The sequence below is a fragment of the Numenius arquata genome, chromosome 13 (assembly GCF_964106895.1).
Source record: "Numenius arquata chromosome 13, bNumArq3.hap1.1, whole genome shotgun sequence".
NCBI lineage: Eukaryota > Metazoa > Chordata > Aves > Charadriiformes > Scolopacidae > Numenius > Numenius arquata.
This window is the reverse complement of record NC_133588.1, coordinates 4,761,194-4,786,324: the sequence shown is the minus strand read 5'-3', so window position 1 is coordinate 4,786,324 and position 25,131 is coordinate 4,761,194. Positions and strand designations below refer to the sequence as shown.

The 25,131-nt window shown below is 40.6% G+C and overlaps 1 protein-coding gene across 2 annotated transcripts in view; it reads right to left on the bottom strand.

Annotated features, from left to right (window-relative positions):
• Positions 1-21,548: 21,548 nt before the first annotated feature.
• SALL1 (spalt like transcription factor 1) overlaps positions 21,549-25,131 on the bottom strand; it is a 13,808-nt gene continuing 10,225 nt past the window's right edge. For both annotated transcript variants that reach the window (XM_074157954.1, XM_074157953.1), the window contains exons 2-3: positions 23,067-25,131; positions 21,549-21,989 (exon numbers count right to left, since the gene is read on the bottom strand). The exon at positions 23,067-25,131 is cut by the window's right edge and continues 1,348 nt beyond it. In XM_074157954.1, coding sequence (XP_074014055.1) covers positions 21,549-21,989; positions 23,067-25,131 — 2,506 coding nt within the window. The remainder of the gene's footprint in view (positions 21,990-23,066) is intronic.

The window sequence follows — 25,131 nt, the reverse complement described above, 5'->3', positions numbered from 1 at the left end:
GTATCAAAACCATAAACCTAAGGGTATTGGGATGTAAACATAGATACAAGAAAAAAAAAAAAAACACCAGCAATTACAGCTGCCATTGCATAGTAGACTTCCAATAAATGACCTTCCAACAACTTGAGCTAATGAGTCAAATCTCTACAACAAGACAATAAAAGCGGGTTCTGTGGATCAGCCATGATCTCTGCACTCAATAGAACATGACATTTATAACTTAAAAATATGCACTATGCAATTCACGTGCTTTCTGCATTTTAGTCCTGCTATGTCCCCCAGAGAGCAGTGTTCAGCACTGCCCTATCTGACTTTGCAAAAGTCTAGCTCCTCTCCATATGTCCCAACCAGGCATACACGTCTTATACACACTGGAAGAAAACATTCAATAGCCATGACAGACAGGAAGGAAGGACGGAAGAAAACAGAACTGCTCTGTTAAGAAACAGAAAAGTTGTTGATTTCTTTCTAGACAATCACCGTTCCTTGCATCATTTGGAAAAAAGATTCCTAGAAATGACAATGTCACTGACTGTCCTATTGTAATATAGCCAGACAAGAGATATTGTTCTGTTCCTCCTTCCTCTGCCATCTCAGAGCCTTGTACTCCTATCAGTTTCATAAAGCACTTTACAAACATATTACTTGACTCCATTGCTGTACTTCACACAGAATTCAAAAAGAAATCCAACCAATTTGTAAGACAACAGCTGACATCCTCCTTTCTTTCCTGACTTTAGCCTAATTTCCAAAACATTCATATAATTGCTTTTCATACGGTTAACATTGCTTCTACCCATAAACTTCTAATTATAGAAACATTTTGGTCAGAAGGGACCTCTGGAGATAATAAAGTCCAACCACCTGCTCAAATCAAGGCATACAAAGCATCCGACATATATATTTATAAATAAGTAAGAATATTTTTGTCCGAGTTCTCAGTTTTCAGAGTAGATGCCCTAATTCACATTTTCCTGGACATTTAGTCTTTTGTACAACTACAATTTCCTTGGCAGGAAGTTATTATTACTTTAAAACATGGAAAACTGAGTCAGAGAATTTGCATTTCTGTTTATCCACCTGGGAATCATCATTAAGATCTGAAGTTCTTAGGTAGGGTAACCTCATCAAAATATAAATTGTTACACCATACTTCTACCTCATATATTAGGCCGGGTACTAGCTGAGGAAATTAATTCACTTAATTTAGTATCTTAGAACAAATTAATCAGAAAATTAATTTCAGCATTTGAGATATGCATTTCCAAACACAAAAGTCAGGTTTTTCTTATTGTATTTGTATTCTAATATCTTGATCCTGGAATATTCTGACAGCTGTAAAATAAATAATCATTATTAAAAGAAAGAGCGGCATACTATTTTTAGTCCTTAAACCATCAGAATTGTTGCTAAAGAAAACAGAAATACAGGAACCCAAGAAACAAACACACTTTATAAACAGAATTCATACTTATAACGTTATTATTTGTCAGGATTTCACATATTCATCCCACCATGCTTACTCACACAGAGCATGCCAGAGACCTTCATTGGAATTCTTATCTTAACAAAATGACCTCGTACCTAGTGAATACTTCGCAACGGCCAACATAGTTCATGATATCCAAGTAGCCTGACAGAATAACCTCTGCTACATTTTATGCAAGTAACGAAACAGGGTTATGTCAACACAGTTGTGTTGAATTTAATGCACCATAATTCACCTACTGGAAAGCCTTCATGAGAAAAATCGTATTTTTAAAGACAGTTATTCTTTTGTATATGTGCATATATACATTCATAAAGAAAAAAAGGATGTGAATTCAACTACTGAGGAGCATTCTACAGTCAGTAGTTATGCTGTTAGCAGCCAGGGACATGAGAAGGTTCCTTTGCGTAGGGCTGGGAGGGGTGTGCAGAGGAAGGGATCCTCACACCCATACCCTGATGGTTAGCACACTCGAGGGCAGACACACTGCAAAGGGATTGCTTGGGTACCCTGCATTGTCCCACAGGTCTTCCCAGATCACATCTGCCCCAGCCGCGCTGGGCTCTGTTCAGCCACAAGACCACAGCAAAGAGCAGCATGCCAGGGCTGCCAGAGAGGTAACACTCTTCTCAAATAAATGTAGTGAGTAGGGATGCCCCCATCTTCAGATAAAGAGGTATAACAGCAGGCTTACGTACATATACAAAATTATTTTCTCAGAAAAAGCTGTATGTCCACTTCCACCTTGCACATGAAATCTCAATGTCAACATAACCATTCTACACTCCAGTATAGAGTCAGGAATTTACTACAGGTCTGAATATGACTGATGCCATGGATGTCCTCCATCCAACACCATAATATTCCCTACACTGTTTATATAAATTTACCTCCATTTTCTTTGTGGTAAAAGAAGCTGTAGCAAGAAAGAAACAGAGACAGTTACAAGTTTTGAAGAATAGAGAAGGCTGGCATCTAAGGTGGCACAGAATGTGGGAAATATGTTTTCTTTTAAAGCCAGGTGATAGCATAGCCTTTGGCAACAGGAAAGAGAAGAGGAAGTGTAAGAAGTGACTAATTCAGTAGAATAGAAAGAGTTGTATTTTTCACTTGAACCTTCACAACACTTGACAGCAGTTAACTTCTTCATTTCACAAGCCTCAAAATGGGTAACAGTAGTAGATAAGCTTATTCACATTTGGAAAAGCAACAAAGTAATCAGTTACACCATCAACAATAATAAAGCAGTCAGCTATACTAAAGTTAAATATTCCATTGGAGCAAATACATACATCTAACAGCTGGTAAGTCATATTGCTAGCAGCTTTAGGAAAAAATCATTGCATTGTTTGTTTATGTTTTAAGTTAGCAATATGATTTTTTTAAATGGGAATATAAGAGATTATACAAAGCTTACTTGGTTTCAAAATACCATTTTATCTCTACATGGATGCACTGCTACAGTGTAGTTACCTCCGATGCCTTGTTATCTACAAGCATTTATGCAGTATTCCACTTTATCCACCCACGTCCATGCTCCCAAAAATCTACTGGGTACGCTTTCAGGCTAAACGTATGAAAACCTTACTCAATATGGTTTAAAACCTGAATATAAATGGGTGATTGTCTGTTGATACAAATACTTTATCTAATTCTATTGGATTGCTTAGTGTGTTTCACAGTTTAGTAATATTTTCCTAAGACAGAAGTATAAACCTTAAATGGTTTGGTGTTTAGTTTGGTAGCCTAAATAATCCTTTCCTCCATTGAAAAATTTTACAAGAACTCATTAAACAAGCTGAATTAAACATAAGATACTAGGAGACATTGGTGGATAATGAGTTACATACTTTATTGAATGCACTGGTGTTCGATAGTGCAAGAGCAAGCTGAAGTGTGTTGTATTCTAAGAGTAAAGTAGCAAACAGCTTTGTCCTGATATCCACGCGAGGTCCACTGTAGACAAGGGTTCATGTATGCAATAACTGTGTGTACCCTTTACTGTTTGATGTGATGATGTCTTTAAAGTCCACTTTTCAGACAATTTTATAGCCATGTTCAATTTGGAGTGAGCTTTATTCCTGATACAGCATGAAACGAAAACAGTTGCTTCAGTCAGAAGTATTTTGGACTGATTTGTTTGATTTTTGGAAGAAACAAAGTTAGAATTGCTCTAAAGAGAAAAATTTTTAATCTCTTGTATAGAACAAATGTGAGATGCTTATGAAGTAGCTTCTCAAATCTCAACTTTGGACTGTAATATTTTTTTCAGATGAGACTTGTAAAGAGATGTACTAGTGTGTGACATTTTATAAATATTCTAGACACATTTCAGCCAGCGCTTTTATGTTACCAAATCTTCTGTTAACAGTAACTGGTATTAAAGAATAGAAAACCTTTATAACCTGCAATCATCTATCTATGTTGGATGCTCTTTTGAATTACACACTAGACCGGGACTCAGGAAACACAAGTCCACTTCTGCAAGATGATCCTAGGAAAGTCATCTTGTCACCCGGAACTTCCCCCTGCTTCCCAGACCTGTGGAAATTTATGGAATCTGAAAGGGCCAAAATCTCCTTTTTGTAATTTTAACACTTTGTTTTTCTTATTTCAATATTATAGATAAGTACAGGAGCAACTGAGTGGCAAGTAGATACTCATAGCATACTCCTTGTACCTTACCAATGTAGAAACATCATGGGCCAAGGCTTTTACTTTCATTGTTTTCTATAAAGTTTTGGTAACATTGTGGTACAATATAAACAGTGCTATACTCCAGATTTCGCACAAGCATGTATCTACTAGTGACCTACACTGTGAGACAGCGTATCAAGAGCAAGGGATGCAACATCAGGACTTCTGTATTTCAGTGAGCTCCAAAAGGAGTCTAATCACATTCATAATTATAGAACCATAGAATCATCTAGGTTGGAAGGGACCTTTAAGATCAAGTACAGCCACTAACCTAACACTGCCAAAAACACCACTAAACCATGTCCCTAAGCACGTGTACCTGTCTTTTGAATACATCCACAGATGGCGATTCAACCGCTTCCCTAGGCAGTGGAAATTTACCTGGACAGGCACAACATCCACAGCCTTTCCCCCATCCACTAAGTGGGTCACCTTACCATAGAAGAAGATCAGGTTTGTCAAGCAGGACCTGCCTTTCATGAACCCATGCTGACTGGGCCTGATCACCTGGTTGTCTTGCATGTGCCACGGGACAATTATATTGGAGAACCAGGTGCTGCAGCCACTGAGACATGACTCTTCTCTTGATTACATCTCATTTATACCAGTATGAATAAAAAGGGAGTCAGGATCCTAGATTCCTGTCTTAGTTCTGTGACCAAGTCACTGCTGAATGTGGACAAACTGCCTAACTAGTCCTTTACAAACAATGTCCCTTACTTTGTTAATGGGGTAAAATGATATCTGTCTACCTTAAGGGAATAAGTGTTGTCCAGTACCTACATTTATAGAATATTTTGAGAGGTCTAAATAAATGGTGCCATTGAAATAAAAAGCAGTATCTCCCGCTTTTGACTTGAGCAGCAAGCCAATGCGTAGCGCACTCTCTTTCCATTAGGAGAAACTGATGATAAAGTCAGTTCTTTCTATGACACAAACAAAATCCTGTTTCATTGAACATAAGAGGAATTAAACAGCTGGAGACGGTTTCTTTTCTCTAAATTCTAAGCTTTCTTTTCTTAGCATTTAACTTAAAAAGCTCTGACACTTTTCTCAAGTAAACGCTACCAGTATTCATGTGTTTCTGGCTGAAGCTCTTTTACTGCTTTTTATTTCTCCTTACAAGTTGTTTTTCTTGCATCATTCCTTCGAACAGTTCTACTAAAGCCATACTCTATAAAGCTTCTCTGTTTGCAACAGTCTAAGAGGCCTCACGTGTGTCTTTGTACTGGGCAGTGTCAGGTGTATGTGGTTTGTTGAAGGCCCCCACTGTTTCAGTTACCTGGTTCAATAAAGGGGATTAATGACATCTTACTAACTTTCTAAAATGGAGGACATAGTCAAAGGCCCCAGTTTCAACCTACACCGGTATTATCATCAATACAGTCAATGACTAGTAATACCTATACAAAGGCAAATGTTTCCTGGCTGTTCTTAAGTAAGTCTAATCTTAAAGGTGGCATACAAAGCAAAACAAATGTAGGCAAAGATTTTCTTCCTTAAATACTAAACAAGTGTCAATCATCCTGTCCAGAAATACATTTTTAGCAATTCTTTTAATTCCTTCTCTCTGCCCCTCTCCCCCCCCACCTTCATAGACATTTTGTATGTTCTAATACTACGCTGATGTTCCTAGAAATTCTTGTTCTGAGTTAATACCACCATGGTGAAGCCAGCTGAACATATTGTTTTGTACAGGTACAATTAATGCAGTATTTTGGACATTGTTAGCTTAAGCCACTTTTTACCATAACAGCTTTGACAACAGTATCTCCTACTACAATTACAGTAGTATAAATGTGCTTTGACTAGTGTGGCTTTACTCTCCACAGGGATACCTTTCTACTGGTAGTGTACTTCATTAATTACCTGGCTATGTACAGTTAAAGGAACGAGAATATTACATTATACTGGTACCAACAGCAGCACAGGGATTTCTGATGATACATTCTGTAGTACCTTTAGTACCTTTAACAAATCAAGTTATCCTCTCTTTTGGTTTTTGGTGGTGGGTTTTTTTTTTTTTTTGCCTTCACACCAGGGACATTCAATATATAAAAAAAAAAAAAAAAGAGTATTGTTTTTTTATTCTCACTTTTGAGGCTCATATGAAGCATATTTAAACGGTGTCTGCAAAAGATAAGCAAACATTTGTCAAAGTTCACAACAGTCAAAATGAGTACAGCTTATTAATACTACCTTTAAAACAGTTGTTTTATTTTACTTGTTTCATTTCACAATGAAACCTACTACAAATACTAACTCAGGGTAAATGAAAAAAATAAAATCAAAGCATCTTGTTTTGTCTTGAGGCAGAATTTTGCTCCTCTGCAAGAATAAACAGCACAATTAGATTCCTAATAAGACCACGATATTACATGGCATTGTTGTTGGACAGGTTTTCTAGTGACTTGTAAATGAGATTTTACTAAGTACAGAAATAGACAAATATGGAAACATTTTTAGGTTTTAGATCCCAAAGACACAAGACATCATTCTTTTAAGCAGGTGTGCCTTCCTGGGCAGCTGCTTAAGATTAGTAAATTACAAGCTCAGAACTTCATTCCTAAATATGGCTAAAGAATAAAATCTTTAGTCTGGCAAGTTGGAGTCAAACTGCCACAATGAGCACCTGTTGAGAAAGCCCATTATTTGAAGCTGGGGGTTCTGGGTGAAAAGATCACTGTGAATTAATTTTGATTGCTTCACAAAACTCTGCATAACAAATGGTCTCTGACAGGGGTATCAGGAGACTTCCATTTGAAGCAGAGAAAAAAAGATTTTGTTTCTAGGAAGGTAACATAATCTCTCCAGTGACATTAAAACACACCAGTGGCTGCACTTGCTTGAATCTCTCTTCTGAAACAGATTTTATGTGCTTAGGTTACCAGGTATTATGTTTTGGGAGGGGAAAGAGAAACAATTGATATAAAAATCTTATCTAAAAGATTAGCTAAAAAGAATATGGCTAGAGATCTGTGAATCCTGAATCGTTAAGGCAGTTATTTGTTCATGAGTTTATTCACAGCCACATTTCTGTGTGTTCTGGATTGCTACATACATTGCCAAAAAGGAAGAGGAGAAGAGAGTAAATCAGACCAAAGTTTTTGCAGCTGACTAAATAAATCAGCCGCTTTCTTGTATGAGTTAACTCTAATAGCAAGTTAAAGTAATACTAAAGATATATGAATATCTGGTAAATATTTCTCTCGCCTGGTATACAAGCTATTGAATAGGAAGCAGTTTCTGTCTCTAAAAAGAAGTTTCCATCTGAAATATACAGAAGTGCTACCTGTCTGTCATCCCCTGATTAAATCTAAGGCCAAGCTTACCATCTGTTTGTGCAAATGAAAAGCGTAATATTCCACCAACTACTCTGCATGATCACTTTACTTAAGAGTTTCCTGCAAAATGATTTTCAGTTCATCCAGAGCTTATTTTTAGAACAAAGAGAATCACCAGAAAGCACTATGCTTTTAGCTAATAATCATGATCCAGTTGACTTTATGGTTGATTTGTTAATTCTTAGCTATTAATATTACATGAATTGCAACTTCTACGATTTCTTCAAAACTGACTGTAAAAGATATACACATATGAAGATATTAAAATGCTCATATCGACTTCGCTTTTTATGTGTGTTCCATTTTTAAGGCAACTTGGCTTATATCATCATCAGGGTATTAATTGCACCTGCAGAAAGACTTGGATGTGTTTGGATTCATATGGGTACCAGAGGCTTGTATCTATGCCTATTATGGCTAATGATTTTGCTAAAGTCAGAATACAGCCACACATTCCATTAAGTAAAAATAACAGCAAAACTCTAGATAAATCAGATCCTGCATTTTGTGAATTTATGGTACAGGTAGGAATCACTCTAGTATTAGACCACCAGGCATCTAATCTTTCCATCTTTTGTAGTAACTGCATTACACAACAGGGCACATGATAGCCACCTAAGCAGAGAAATACTGACATTGTTCTATTTCATTCTAAAAACCAGACCGACACAGTGTCACAATCCCAGAACAGAAATATTAGAAGACATCTTCAAGCAGTTGTAAATAAAACTGATAAACTGACCTGTTTGGATTTGAAAGTAAACTCTGTATTGTCCAAATGTACGTCAGCTCCATTTACCTGCACATACCTTTGACAACATACAGTCCTGCAGCCCTCATGTCCAGCCCCTGCCATCCAAGAGCGTTCCCAAAGATGACTGCACAAAGACAGTGCTTAATATAAATCACTTACATTGGACAATTTGAGGTTTTTTCCACCAACTTTCCCCCCCTCAAGCCTCAGCTATCCTGAGTATCTCTTAAACTTATCACATGTATCTCTTCAAGCAATGTATTGCTAATCTCTTGCTAATTCCAGTCTTCATCTAACATAAGGCATGAAGCAATGGGTAAAAGTGGAAAAAAAAAAAAACCAGACACCAAAGATGTTTCATCTTTTTCTCTTTATCTTTTTTTTTTTTTTTTAAAAAAGTCCTTCTAATAATGCCCCTGTGAATCTATTATAGCATATTCAAAAAGCAAAGCACACTAGAAAAGTATGAGCAGTGGGAAATATGTAACATATATCCTTCTGCTTTTTTTTCTTCATGTCTCCAAAATAAACTACAAATTTCCCATGTTGAAAAGTTTTTCCTTAAGTTAATAAAATCTGTCACTTTCCATAATGGTTGATTTGAAGAAAGTCCACAGGTGCAGTACTCTGTTGTTCACAGCTTGGGAAGTCAAAGCTTATAATAAAAAGCCCTCTGTGTTATGGTCCTCCTTCCCCATCAATTCACATCAAGTATTATTAGAATCATCTGCCACCTCAGTGGTGCTTCCTCTGTGCTCAAACTGCAGAAGCAACAATGACATTTTACTGCTCTGCAGGTGCTGCTGTGTGTGGTCACGAACACAGAAGTGTGGCCTGCTATTGTTCTCCAGTAGCACTTTGATCTCAAACACAAAAAGCCACATAGCTGGCTGCCCTATTCATTCTTATGCCGGGTTTATATGGGTGATAGAAAAAAGAGGTGACAAGAGATGGGCAATCCATAATATTTATTTCAACAAATGCTTCAAATCTTTTTAAACATCATAAGAACATGGGTCATTAAACTACAACAGCCTTGAAATTGTGTTATAAAACCACAAAACAAAAATCAATACTTCTGCTGGAAAGGAGGTAATGAAATATATCGAGTTGGTTGAAAAGTGGTTTGTATGAATCATAATATTATTATGTGCACATCACTTCTACTCCCAATACTTAAAGTTAACAAACTAGGGAGTGCTTTCTTTCCCATCACTTAAACAGGTGCTACGAGGTGGTATTTATCAAAGTTATTTTCCAGACTCAATCCTTCTGCCATAAATAATGCTGGGATACAGGAGGCTTAGTAAAGGGAGATCAATTCAATGCATATTCGCTACCTGAGCTTCAGCTGTTGTATTATTTCACAGGCTGATCAATACCATGCTCTGTAAGAGCAATGGAAAAAGCCACAGCATCACCCTGATGAGTCACTGTAGGTTTATTACTGAACCAGAAAGATGTAACATTTCTGGTTTTGGAAAAGACTAAATCTGATAGCAGATTTGACCACTATTAAATAGTTTAAGTCTCTATTTCAAGTCTTTTACAATGAATTGTCCAGATTTTCACAGCAGCATTACATAAAAGCTGCTGGAATCAACACTCCCTCTGCTGAAAAAAAAAAAAATCTCTGGAATATGATTTAGAATTCTCTCTCATTTATTTTAAACTGGCATTATTCCTCTTCAATTAAATCCAGAGAAAACTGGTACTTAAAACTATTCTGACACAAGCAAACAATAATGGCATTAAAAAAATGAACACTGAACAGAATGAGATGAAGGAATGGGAAGGAAGCACTCATGAAGGAGCCAAATTATTTGGTTCTCCTAGATGTCAGTGTAGGTATCTCACTCAGAAACTGTACTGTAAGTTTATATCAACAAAACCCAGGAAAAATTTACCCCATCATGGTTTCAGCTGGGATGGAGTTAACTTTCTTGCTAGCAGCTGGTACAGTGCTACGTTTTGGATTTGGGATGAGAAATAGTGTTGATAGCACACCGGTGGTTTTGGCTGCTGCTAAGCAGCCTTTTCTGTTCCTCACAGAAGACAACTCAAGAAGTTGTGAGAAGACCCAGCCAGGATAGCTGACTCCAACCGACCATTCCATGCCATATGATGTCATGATCAGTATATAAACTGGGGGAAGAAGGAGGAAGGGGTGGGGCAAGGGGGGACAAACAGAGTTTGGAGTGTTGGCATTTGTCTTCCCAAGCAACCGTTACGTGTGATAGAGCCCGGCTTTCCTGGACATAGCTAAACACCTGCCTGTCCATGGGAAGCAGTGAATGAATTTCTTGTTTTGCTTTGCTTGCACATGTGTTTTTGCTCTACCTATTAAACTGTCTTTGTCTCAACCCATGAGTTTTTCCTCACTTTTACTTTTCTGATTCTCTCCCCCATTGCTACTGGGGGGAGTGAGCAAGTGGCTGCATGGTTCTAGCTGCCAGCTGGAGTTAAACCACACCACCTCTCTCCACCCACAGACCTTCACATACATGTATTGTGAAAAGCTTCTTTCTTAATATCTTTCTCAGGAAAAATCAACCATAAATAACTGGAAACAATAAAGAACAGAAGGAAGAAGATATTGAATAGTAACTAAATGAGACTAGCAAAAGGCTTAGCAGCTACTAGCAGCCACTGTACTCTCACCCTCCTCAGAAATAAAACCCCTAATCTGCCAAAATTGCCCATCCCTGCCACCCTCCTTTTGTAGCATGATCAGGAGAAGACAGCAAAAACTTCCCATACTGAAATTCATCCATTTAAAAGGACAATGCTATACCCACACAATTATTTGAAGAAGAAATAAAGAAGAAAACCATATATCAAAAGTCAATTGATGGAGGGAACTAAAAGCAGTTTTTAAGACTTGTGCAGAGCACTTAGATGAACCATTTCCACACAGTATTAAACTGAGTCCAAACTAGGCTCTGGGAAGAGACAAATACAGAGCATAACCTGAAACCTCTATAACTGATTTGCTGGAGAGAACCAAGATGATGTCAACCCTTGATTTAGGACAAACTCATCCAAGAAATTTCCATAGTTGACACTGCTGTAGACAAAAACTTCTCTGCATATCACTTCTTATACTATGAACACTGATAGGGTCAATTGAGCCATTTTACTGCACTTCAGCCATTCCAAAGTCTCCTGTATCGGAGATCTGTCCTAATAGATGTGTGTCCATCCCATCATTTTAGATAGTTATGGGGGCACTGGGAAGACTCAGAATGTCCGCTCACACCAGAGACCAAAAGCTTAGATTTACACCCAAGCAGAAAAATTTCACTTCCTACAGCACGTGAACTTCTAACCCCAGCAAATCAAACAACAAACTAATTGCTTTCCTTTCATAACAATAAAGAACTTTTTTTTTTTTGGGGGGGGGAGGAACTGCTGGACAGGGAAGACATTAGGATGATCTCCGTCTATTCGTCTAGGATGTCATCTTGTAACTGTTCATTCGCCGTCATGGGATTTGGGTCATGATTTTAAGTGACTTTGTCTAAACACGTTTTAAAAGACTGCTTTTCAGACAGAGTAGCACTTTCTAAAAATCATGATTCTTTGGGATGGTTTAAATTGAGCATTATGTAAATTGAAATAGCAAAATAATGCTTTGAACAAGCTTGAAGTTTAGGCCAAGTTGCAAGGGGGAGGGTGGAAATTGCTGACCACATTCTTCATTTCTCCTGTTCTTATTGTTGTTATTGTTGTCAATATCTAATTTTCAGATTAAAAAAAGTCCTTCAAGATAAGCAGTAGACAAGGTCAGGACTTCAGGCATTAGTTGACAGTAGCTTCAGACTCCTGATGAAATGAAACTCACTGTTCTGTTTCTCCAAAAGAGAGTCAGAGAGAGAACATCTAAATGTAACTTGCTGACTTGTATCACACAGGGCCAGTGTTTCAAAATCCAGAGTTATCCTTTCAAAAGCAAAGATTGCCACTGCCATATATTCAAATATGAGAAGAAACTTCTTTACAGTGAGGGTGCCAGAGCCCTGGAACAGGCTGCCCAGGGAGGGTGTGGAGTCCCCTTCTCTGGAGATTTTCAAGACCCGCCTGGATGCAGTCCTGAGTAACATGCTCTGACATGCTCTGGGCAACCCTGCTTCAGCAGGGGAGTTGGACTAGATGATCTTTATGGTCCCTTCCAACTCTAAAAAAATTCAGTGAAATTCAGTGAAATATAAGGTTATAAAGAGCAAATTGGTCAAACAGAGAAAGTCTCTCAGAGGAGCCAAAAATATTTCCTGTCTCTTATCACCTTTCCTAATGCTCAACAATAGAGCAGAAAACGGACGTACCTATAGCTGCATTTCAACACGTGGCTGCACTACTGTGCTTGATGCTTGTAATTTTGTGCAGTACATGCAGATATATACTCACTGGGAGAAAATAAAGAGCATAAGGCGATATTACAGAGACTTGTACCAAAAGCAACAGCTGTAGAGGACCCCAATCTCCATACTTTATTTCAGTGCACTCTCCGCTACACCACACTGGCACTAGCCCTTTCACATCTTCTTCCTTCCTACCTCACACGTTACCCTCAACCAAACCACGAAGTCACAAAGCAACAAGTCTGACCCTAAACTGTCATATGGTACATCATCCAGCATTTTTCTTCCAATTAATTATGACCTTTATAATTCCAGATACTTTGGTTTACCATTTTTTCACATATGAGGAATACATAAAGATAGCCCATTGCCTGAAGTCCAGGCTGAAATTTATCTGTGATAAATACCACTGAAATGGGACATAAACTACAGGCGCTTGTCCGAAAGCTAGCAAATGCAATTACAGTTTCCTTGTACTGTGCCTGAAGACGGGCTATTTTGTCTACATGGAAAATTTTAAAAGATTGTGGCTACATCCAATAGGTCAGCAAAAATACAGTATCTCTTGAGACCTTTAGCAAAAACTGACTATTTCTTCTTACAAATACAGTAAAAGTGTAAGTATGTGTAACATAGCATTAACTGTTAAACTTCATCTGGTAAATGGCAAATGTTGTACTGAGGTACCAGCAGGGCACTTCCAGGTGTTCTGGTAGATGTTGAAATTCAAAAGAGCTGTTTTGTACTGGATACTGTATAACCATTTTATTCCAAGTAAGTAGCCATGTATGGTATACACACTGTGAAAGACCAATCTGAACAGTTTCCTATCTAAATATCCAAAATAAATGAAAATTAAAGGTAAGGAACTACTGTTAGCATCATTTTACAAAGTGCATCAAGAGATTAGAGCAACTTGCCTGAGGTCGTATGTGCCCAGAGCCAGAGATGAAACTTCCACTTCCTAAATTAGCCCCTCACACTTTAACCACAAGCAAAACCTTTACATAAGCCTCCAAGGTTCCAAACCACACACAATTAAAATGTAATAAATCCCATTCAACAGCACTAACAATAAAGGAATATGTGTGCATCAAGCTAGTGCATGCATCAGTAGACAGAGGGTGAAAACAACAAGGAAAAAATCATCTGTTCAGACAGCACCAATGCAGGAATTAAATTTCAGTATCGCTGTCAACTTTTCATTTTCACTAATGGCTTTTAAGAAAGCCGGACATTTTTCCTCAGTCCATTTTACCTTTTCCCTCCATTTGACAAATATTGATTTTCATTTCCTCCAAGTTTAAGTGCATTGAATGCTATTGTGACTGGTTTGTTTGCTTTTCTGTTTGTGTCCCAGCTTTATTGAGGATGCCAGCATGAATGCATACAGCTTTGGAAAGAGAGAATTGGTTTAACAACTTCTTCAAATCCAGGAGAGAACATGGGAGCCCAGTCTACTGTTTTGTATAGGTCAAGCAAGAAAAGTGACTCTAGGCGACTATCTAATGTCAGTAAGGAGACTGCTGAAGTAACAGCCTCAGAGTTTTAAGCTGTCACTGCTATGTTCTGTCACAACAGGACAAATTATGGAGTGTTCTTCCTCCATTTCAGTGCAAAGTTAGACACACTATCTTAAAAATGCTTTTGGTGGCATTTTAAGTTAAGCCCATTTGGCAGAAACTTGGTCCTTTCAGAGGCTTAGTTTGGAGGGTAACATCTCATGAAATTCTGGCTCGAACAAGCTGTAGCTTTATAAATTCTTTTCTGCCTGACTCACAGATACATAGGCTCAACCTCCTTTCCTAAGATGATCTTAAGCTTTGCAAACCTGCCTGGTACATTCTGTACACTTCCCTATCTTAAGGTCTTATTCACCAAATAAGAAATCACTCTGACTTTGCAGTGATATTGATAAAGAGTGTTTATATGATCTATTCCACCCATTCAAATATTCAGGGATCAGGGGGTTGAGCAGGGAATCTCAGTGGACAGAAAAATAAACATCTGGACTGAAAGGGAAAGACATTAACACCTTAAACTGCCACAGACACTTTTACAGAAATTGTCTGAGCAGCGCTCAGACACTCATCAGTGTTAGAAGCCAAAATAAGTTGAGCTGACTTAAGCAGGGGTTTAAATTAGTTTAAGTGTATCAGCACCAGAGGTCTATGCTGGTGTTAAGGAATCCCCACAACTGAGCTAACTAGTGATCTGACCATCAGAGCCTTGTTCTCAGCAGCAGCTCTGACAACTTGCCAAGAGGACTCAGGATTCAGCCTAGACAAGTAAACAAATACATAAGCCTCTGAAATCTGTTATATATAAATATATATATATATATATATAATTTGCTATTCTCTGGATCTTCTAACCAATATAAAGATAGGAGTTCATATGAATACAGATTTAGCATTGACTAAATTATTATCCACTTAGTTATTGTACACATGAAACAAATGTTAGCTACACTATGTATTAACTGACATTTCAAAATCCCGATGAAAGGGAAGCGATTTAGAATTATTCACTGCTAAAGGAAGCCCATTTTCAAAACAGGCAGTTTGGAAAAAAATCTTAACATTACTCATCTGGTTACTTTCACTGGCTCTGCTTTGAAATTATTCTTCATGGAAATGATGGGGAAAAGAAAGAAAGTAGCGACCAGTGAGGTTAAATCCATGACAGTGTGCCAGACGACTCCATTTTTTGCTTCCATGTTCAATCCTAAATACTGCTTGCGTTGCACCACCTGATGCCAGGTGCTGCAGGGCTTCTCCTACACCCACCTGACATTGTGAACCTGCATTTTTAAGACCTTTAAATAATGAAAATAGACCTTTGCACTTCAGCACCACCCTGGTCAAGAGAGCTGTCTGTACAGATGATGTGACTGTCTGCTAACATGGAGGGACTTCCTACTTCGGAAGTTAAGTGGCACCAGAAGTTTCAGGGCTGATCGTTCCAGTGAGGACGTTCCTTATTAGCACTCGTGACAAAGTCTAACATGGGCACAGACGTGTTTTCAGTTCCCATTCTAACCTGGATTTAAATTGCTTTCCAAAAGTGACAGTAACTTCTGAGAGTTCAGAACAGCCTGCAATTTGGGTTAATTAGTTAACTGCTATAAAAAGGAAGATGACACCACTTCCTTACTCCACAACTCTCCAGTAAGCGTTCTCACAGGTACACCGTATGCATCAGTTGCATGCAAGATGGTGGCCCCACCCACCACGCAAGACATTGCAGAAAATGTCTTCAACCCTTGAGTGCATGTTATTCACCAGCTCCCTCAGTGCTAGACGGACTTAAGCACTAAAGAAAACTTCTCTTTCCTGCTCTCCTGTTCTCACTCTACTGCTCCTCCACCCACATCGAGAGATCTGCCCTTTAAGAAATTTAGACTGTGAATAAAAATCTGTGTCTAAAGAAAAAAACAGAAGATAAAATGGAAATCAAAGAAAGAGATTAATGTTAGAGGACAAAATTATAATGTAACTTGAGCCGGAAACTTAATTTTGATCACTACCATGCTTACACCTCACTTACCTGTAAAATATTCCAGCCACTGCATGTGGTTCAGGGCCTCCCATGTCCCTGGAACAAGGAGATCTTCCCAAGGAGGAGTCACCATGCACTCACCATCTTCCAGGAATCTGCTAAGCACACTGCCAGAGAGACAGAGGGACTGGCTCAGGGTAGCCATTCTGATATTAACTATGACCTGGATGTAAAACCAGAAATATCAAATCAGAAAACTGAACATAAATGCAGCTGTCAGTAACTGTTCTCAGCTGAAGTTGCATACTTTCCAATTTTTCCCATTCTTTCCTATTAATATTTCCAAGCTTCTACTCCTCCTTAACTTTTTGTCTAAAAATAGGTATTTATACAAGAGACTGTATTGTATGTGAAATCTTTAAGTCATTATATTTCAACTCAGCAGTTAAGAGACCTATTGCTTCTGGCTCATACGGATAACTGTACGCACTTCTTAAAACATTAGCAAATGTTTTTAAGGCAAATGCACTTCGCAAAACATTACTTCAACGTCTGTCAACTCATATTCATGAAAGAAGGAAGCCAAATAAAAAAAATATTATTTCAATTAAAAAAAAAAAAACAACACACAGAGATAAAACTGGATAAGTACTGAAGACCGGCAGGGAGACAGCAAAAAAAGAACTGTCCCACTTCTGCAAAAATCACACCTTCTCCTGCCAAGTAAAACTGGCCTTCTGCAAAGATGGAACCAGGTAACTTGTGACGTCAGGATTCCCAAATGCAGGAATTAAGCCCCAAAGAAAAAGACAAACCAAGCACCAACAGCTGCATTTTGATGGTCAGCCAGTATCCTTCCCAAAGCAGAGCTGGAGAGATTTGTTGACCGCTGCAGCAGGGAGGGCTTGCAACCTGTCCCTAAGTCTCAAACCACAACCCAGCCTACAAAGAAACACCAAAATTCATCGGACTTTTCCCTAAGAACAGGGTTTAGGATTTGGTCGTCATCAGCATATGAAATCAGCCAGGCAATTTGCTGCTCCCCTTCCCACCCCTGCCTCGCCGATCGAGAAACCTGCCCATCCAATGTGCTGCCCTGACCCTTCTGTTTCTCTCTCCACTTTGCTGGTACAGTGAATCCTTAGGATTACACCTCTCCACGCCTTTTTCAGCCTTTCATTCCGTCTGCTCCGCTACATCTCCCCAGTTTGCCGGGGGGTCGCGCCGTTCGCCTGGCCGCGGAGAGGGGCGAGCCCCTCTCCGCGGCCAGACGAACGGCGTGTCCCCCGCCCCCCGCCCCGGCTCCTCTTTCAGTCGCCACCACGTCCCGGCTTCCTCTCCTCCCTACCACATTCGGGGAAAAACCCCAAATTCAGGGACAAAAACGCCCGGCGGGAGGGGGAGCCCCGCAGTTTACCCAGCCGGGCGCCTCCGCTCGGTCCGCTACGGGCTCTTCCCAAGCGGGGAAGTTTCGCGGGCTCTTAGCCCAATTTTTAAGTAAATCACGTCTGTTTCCGGCTGAAGAAAATTATTCGGGCTGATTAAATGAACGCACTGAACCATCGTTAGCACTTAGAAGTTTTTTGTTTTTTTTTTTTTAAAAAAAAAAGCCCTCCCCACTGTGCTTTATTTTGATGATAAAATTGTGATGGGGAGAAGAAGGGGGAAAAAAAAAAAAAAAGAGGGGAAGAAAACTTTGTTGCTAATGAGAAAAATGCGGCCGCGCAAACAAAATCGTAGAGGAAAAAAAAAATAAAATAAAAATCTATTCTCGAATAAAGATTAATTCAATGTCCGTGAATAGAAAATCCTGCGCTTGGGTAATTGCAGCGAGGTAGCGCGGCGCCCAGCTGCGAGGCGAGGCGGGCACCTTTGTGCGCTTGCCAGAGGACAGCTCTGGGGAGAGGCAACTTCCCCCCCGCTCTGGTGTCGAGTAACGGGAAATTTTAACATTCCGCATCTCCAGAGCGAATTATCCCCACTTCGCCCCCATCCTGTTCTCCGTCAGACCGGAGAATGGGGCGGGGACGGGGTGGGGGGAGAAGGGAGACGACAATTTGCTGTGAGCCTGGAGTCCACCCTAGCACCACCTCAGGAGACCCTCGGCGGACGCGCAGCCCCAGTCGGGGGGCGGCAGGAGAACGGGAACGAAAAGCCCCCCCGCTTGCAGGGCAGGGATAACAGCCCAGACACCCCTCGTCAAGCCCGGTGCAGCGGGAGGGGGGACGGTTGTATTCCTTTCCCCCTCCGCCCCTCCCAAGCACCCACCTTCGCAGCCGGTAGCGAGGGAAGCACAAAATGAAACAGCAGCGACGACCCGGTGAGGCAGCGCAGAGGCTTATTAGGGGAACCCCCGGCCCAGCCGGCCTCAATTAATGCAATCGGGCGAGCGGGCGGGGGAAGGTTTCCCGAGGAGCCTCACCCGTCGCAGCCCCCGTCCCCGGGGTGGCCTCCGGGAAACGCTTCCGAAAGGCGAGGGGAGAAAAGGGACCTTATCGCCCCCTCGGGCGGCGGGGTGACCCGCGTCCCCTCCGCCCTGCCCGCCACCCTCTCAGCGGAGCGCGGGAGTTACCTCAGCCACCCCCAACGGTCGCCCGCGTGCGCGAGCCTCCCCCGCCCCACCCCACCCCAGGGCGCGCGGGCAGCGGCGCGAGGGCTGGCCTGGTGGGGCGGGCGGGCTTCGCCTGAGGGACGAGGGCACCCCGGGAGGCGGCGAGGGGCCCGCAGGCCCGAAGAAAATAGAAAATAGCAAATAGCTAACGCGTTGGGGTTTGGTTTTTTGGTTTTGTTTTTTTTTTCCTCAAAACCGGCAAGTGTATACGTTACCCAGCGGCAGGGAGCGTCGGGGGTCCCTCGCCAGTGCGGGTCCCGAGTGCCTCGGGGGCGGCGTTTCCCCGGCCGGGCCTCTGCCCCTTCCCCGTCGGGGCTGAGGGGTGTTCAGCCCCCGGAAACCCGGCTTTAACGTGGGAAGGGATCCCGAATGAAGGTTAAAACCGTAAATGAAACTCAAGCCACGTGAAGGAAACCCCCCCGGAGCACTGGGGTCTGCTAACCCTACCTCGCTCTTCCGTGGCACTGACCGGAACTCGGTTTAAAAGGAGAATTAGTTAGTATTTCATTGATAAATTCATCAAAATCCGTTTAATTTACCTTTTTTTTTTTTTTCTGAAACCAAAAGGTGACTGGAAATTCTTAAATATTCACATTGACAAGCCAGCTGGCTCTAGCGTACAACTTACATGTTAACAAAAATGCATATCATGTACCAGATGAATCATCACATTCGAACAGGAAAAAGTTCTAAAGACATGAAGTCCAAGAGGTATTCAGACTACAGCGTTAATACTTTACTAAGGATTCGTTATCCTATGAAGAAGGGTAAAAGTCCTCAAGAAAACTATTTCTCACCCCAGCTTTTCAGTGTTAATTCCTCTATGATGCCCAATTCGCAACTCAGGCTACTGGGGGGAAGAGCAAAGCGATTAATTCTTGTTTAAAAAGGCAAGCAACTCCCCCCCGCCCTCCCATATTAAAGAAAATCCCGTAACACAAAATACCTGAATTTTGGAATCGTAAAAAAAATATATATATATTCACACGAACATAAAATTGATTATTCCTGTTGGGTATTTTGAAGACATGATTTGAAGGCAGCCAAACTGATTTATCTTTCACAAATAATAATGTGGGGAGATAGAACTCTACTGGGTGAAAATATTGGGCTGAATTCTGTTTTCCCAAACTCTCATTGAGGTTAATGATCATTGCAGGTGCATAAGGGAAGCCAAATCATGTGCAAGGCCAAAGCAAATTATTTTTTTGATTTTTTTTTTTTTTTTTACAATCAAGTTATAAACCCCATATAACATATGGAGGCTTGCAAGTGGACATCTTAACACAGATATAGCAGCGTAAGCATGCCACAAACATACAATCTCATAGAATAAAATTAATATCAAATATAAAGCATTTGAACCAAATCAAGCCTTAAATGTGATAAATTATTTCCTTCGAAGGAAACTTATGAAGGCTCAATAAGGTCTTTGCTAGCAGCACTTTTTTTTTTTTTAATAAAGAAATTAACAATGCCAAAATATCTACAATTTTATGAGGAGGAATTGAATAGTTAAGGAGAAATTTCCCACTATTAGGGGGTATGAAAAATATACTAGCAATTAATATGCAATACATATATGTATACCCATACTTACAAATATAAACACACACGTACAGCCTGGACAGTTCATGTTAACCAAGGGAAAGGCTAAATAATACAAAGTGATTACTAAATACAGGTACACTTTAAAAACACAGAGACAATGAATTTTATCTGTTGCAAAAATGTATTTGATTACTCAAGTAAAATTACAGTATCTCTGCTGTTAGTAAGTATTAAATGTTAAAGAAACTGGACCTCTTTTCCTTTCAACTTTCCGAGAAAGTGCATGTAACAGTCCAAGGTTCCCCCTGCCCCCCCCAGTACCTAATACAAAATAAACAAACACTATACTTGTTCCCTTGGTCAAGGAGTAGGGCTTGGTCTTGTAAGGAACATATGTACATTTTAATGAAAGTGATGTCTTATTGTATATACAGGAGCATCTACAGTTGTCCACGGAAGTTGTTCAAGATGCCATGTTTAGCAGCATTGTGAAAGTCCAGCACATTTTCTATAATGGATATACCTACAAGGCAAAATGTTACGTCTCAGTTTCAACTACCAAAACAACACTTCAGTATCTTCTCTAATAATCTGCGTGCTTATTACTGTACAGAAACGTATTAACATTTAAGACGACTCAAGTAAAAAGCACAATACAAATAACAGTTCAAAACGGAAAATGTTAAACCTACAAAAATTAAAGCAGTTTTAATTTTATAATAAAAATCAAAAACTGAGCTGTGTAAAGGACCCACACTGTTCAGTCTATATTCTTTCAGTCCTTTTTCTTAATTCTGTTTGGAAAAATTAAACAATGTGTTTGCTGATAAAATTTCCAGCAGGATCAAAGTGTACATTTATATACAGATTTTTTATTAGAGATCTAATGCATCACTGAGGCATCGCATCAATACCAGAGTTCATGTTAAACTGGGTATAGAAAATAAGTTAATGCCAGAATAAGATCACCTAGCAGAACAGACTTGCAACTGCCATAAATGTTACAGCAAGTTTACAGCACTCTAGTCGATTAGTATTTAGTTCAAAATACAGAAGACCAAAGTTAATGCTTGCATTTGTTTGCAAAGCAAGGTTATATCACTAATAAATAAGCTCTCTTAGAAGTCTAGAAGTAGAACATGGTACAAAAGAAAGTCTCTGTAATGTTGCAGCCTGCAGCTTGAAAAAAGCAACCCTAGGTTGCACTATTTGCAGGAATGTTATTTATGGAGTTTTTTTTCTAATTTGTTACAATTTCTTTATTGTCTTCCACGAAACGCGTAAAACGGAAGTTTGTCCCATTTTCATTGCTTGCCATTTTCTCCAGACCAGCTAGAGGTGCATTGGGTTCTGAATTCTGGAGCTTCTCCAGGCTTCCCGTCAGGCCGCTGATGGGAGAGCTGCCACCGTTGCCCAGGCCCCCCGCCGCCGGAGGGATGCCGCCATTCTGGATGACAGAGATCTCGTTGGTCTTCATGGCCAAGCCATTGGAGAGTGCTGCTGCATACTGGTTCCAGAAGCTGGAGGGGTCTCCATTCCCTGACCGCGCAGCCAAATCCTTCTGAAACATTTCTGGGAACTTCACAGGATTGCCTCCTAGAAATGTCATGGGGCCATCTACGGAGAGTCGTCTGCCTCGTCTTGCAGGAGTACTGTTCCACATGTGAGTGCCCATGTGAACCTGAAAAGAAAGAAAGGAAGAAACAAACAAACAAACAATAGGGGTTGACAGGGATTTCAAACTTATTTTGATCACAGAGAAGGCAGCAGTCCATGAACACGTCCAGTCTCGTTACATAATGATCCACACTAAAGGTAGCAGATGCAGGGCTCCTTTTCCCATTTGGAATAATAAATAAACTTCTTCTGGATTAGCCCATCACCATTACTCAGAATACCTTGTTTTCCTGCTGAACAATGCATTGCTTGTTACTCTTTTTTTTTTATTACATGTATTTAGTTTATAATGACTTCACGTTATTCCGTCAATTGCAGATAGGTGCTTTCAGGGCTAGAATTGCTATGTCCACTTTCATTGCAATTCTAAGTATTGTATTTGACACCCTTTACCCTATAAACGTCCTTTTCAGACAGGCAGAAAGTATCCTTTACTGATTGCTCATCGGAGAGCCTTGTGTATAGACAGAATGGCCTGAAAGTAATTATTCATCTCACATTACTGGCAGCAACCTCTAGAGAAATACTCTGTCAACAGAAAAATGTACACAGTAAAGTGCTCAACTGGTGTTCTAAAACTTAAGCATATTTGCCTTTTCAAACACATATCAGTAGGAAATGTTAGTTATATAATCAATTAAAGTAATGCCCATTAGTTCCAGAATTATGTTAATAGTTTTTTTAAACACTCATCATCTTGCATGGTAGTTATGAAAAACAGCACATTCAAGAGCCTTTCACTTCTTGAAGAGGTGTGCGAGTTACAAAACGCATTTCTCTGTTAATTAATACTCCTTACCAAGTTCCGTTTCACACTCTACATAGACAGTCTTTGCTGGTAGATGAATTGTAATTAAGCATCAAAAAAAATCTCATGCTTCGGACTGGCTGCCAACACAAGGCACTCCACAAGAGGCCACCTAGGTCTACCAGAGCTGACTAAACACACCGTTTGTGATGCCACAGACACCCAAAGGTACCACTACTTGCAACATTAACAGATGTAAAAAATAAAAAAAAAAAAACAAACAAAACCCAGCAATGAGAAAACAAAACCTAGAACAGCAAGAGGAAAAAGTACCTTCAGATTGCCTTTTGTTGTGAATGCTCTTCCACATATAGTGCAGGCAAAAGGTTTCTCACCAGTGTGTGTCCTTTCGTGGATCTGCAGAGCACTGGAGGAAGAAAATGTTTTCCCACACGTGTTGCAGTAGTGCTGTTTGGGGGTTCTTCTGGGGAGAGCAGGGAGCAGGACCGGGGACGTGGCAGAGGAGGACAGCGGCCCCGATGCGACTAGACCAGAGGGAGCTTCTTTGCTATCCTGAGGAGAGCTGTGCACAAAGCCATTAACCTCAGTCTTTATGAGCGATGACAGTGAATTAGCAGGCATAACCGAAGAGTTCTGATTAGGGCCGATACTGGAATTGGGCTCAAAAAGTTGTGATGGTAGATCTCGCATTTGATGTGTCAACATATGCTGCTTCAAATTACCCTTTGTGGAAAAGCCACGATTGCAAACTGTGCAAATAAATGGTCTCTCTTTGGTATGACTTCTGTAATGAATGTCCAAGGCACTCTGACAAGCAAATGTTTTGCCACAAATGTCACATGCGGTGTTTTTAAATTTACCTCTATCTCTGAAAGGGAAGAGCATGCTCAGAGACTCTTCTTTAATCATTTTATCAGTGTTACTAGACGTCAAGTCCAAAGCACCACTGTTAGCAGAGGACGGAGACAAACCGTTGGCAAACTCGCTTGGTAAAGCTCTTACCGGTTTCTCTTCGATACTGGGTGACTTGTGGTAATCGTTAGTGCTGTTGGATGGGGACAAGGCCTGCATGGAAGAGGTAGACTCCGAGACAGCAGGGCTTCCAGCACTTTGGCTTTCCATATCACCACCGACTGATGACGAATCGTTAGTCAAAACGTCCCCTTCCACTGACCCATTTTCAACCGACTTTAAGCTTGCTTGAAGTTGTTCAGCAAGGCCTGCATTGATCATCTTCATCTGATTTTCCAAAGCAGCAATACTTGACATTTCCAGGGGCAGAGGGGAAGAAGACAAGCTGTCTTGTGACGCGTCTGCAGATTTAGGTGTATCTGGCACGCTGCTGTCAGGACAGTCTTCCATGTTCTCATCTGAGAAGTTGTCTATATCATCAAAATTCTTATCATCGAAAGATCCCGTATCTGATTCCATTGACTCAGGATAGTTTTCCGTGACTGGGGTGTTGGGGATCTGCCCTCCCATGTGCATCCGGATGTGCTGCTGTAGCACAACGGCGTTGGTGAATTTTTTCTGGCAGATCGGGCATGAATGTTGTACTCTCAGCGGGGGCATGGCACGGTGGACGCTGTAATGAGTCTTTAAGTTGCCCTTCGTAGTGAAAGCACGACCACAGATTTTACATTTAAATGGCCTCTCACCAGTATGTGTGCGATAATGCATTTTCAGTGCACTCTGGCAACTTAGAACTCGGTGGCAAATGATACACTCGTTCGGATCGGTTGCCTTTTTGTCAATGTTCTCTACCAGTTGCTGCAATTTTGATGTTTCAGATGCTGGCGTTGAATCCAATAGTCCTCCAAATGGAAACTTTGCCTTAAATTGCTCTGACATTAGAGGCATCAGGGGATTTGTAAAAGTGGCGACACCGCTGGAGCCCGAGTCTGCTGCCGGTGAGCTCACGGAGCTGCTCATGTTAGTGATGGCGCTTGTGTTTTGAGGGTTTTCTTCTGTTTTGCCATTTGAGGTAGGCAAAGCACCAGCCTCTACCTCATCAGAAAGTCCGTTGGAAATTTTTGATGTGGGATCAGCTGTTCCCGAGTCGCTCTTGACAGAGCAGGGAGGGCTAGCGGAAGGATGGCTAATGGGAATCGGCTGAGGCTCCTCAGTTTTGATGAACGGGGTCAAGCTTGGAATCGTTGGTGGGAGTGGCAGGCCGACAGAAGTTGTCAGGGTGGAGAGGACTGGCTTGCTGTCCAGCCAGCTCGTGACAGGTTTCTCTGGCGGTATAGACATCCCGTAAGGAATACCCGTGCTTGTAGGAATATTGTCCAAATGCTCTGGCACTGGGTATGGATTCATTTGAATATGAGGGTATTTTTCTTTATGACGCTGAAAGTGGACTTTTAAGTTTCCCTTT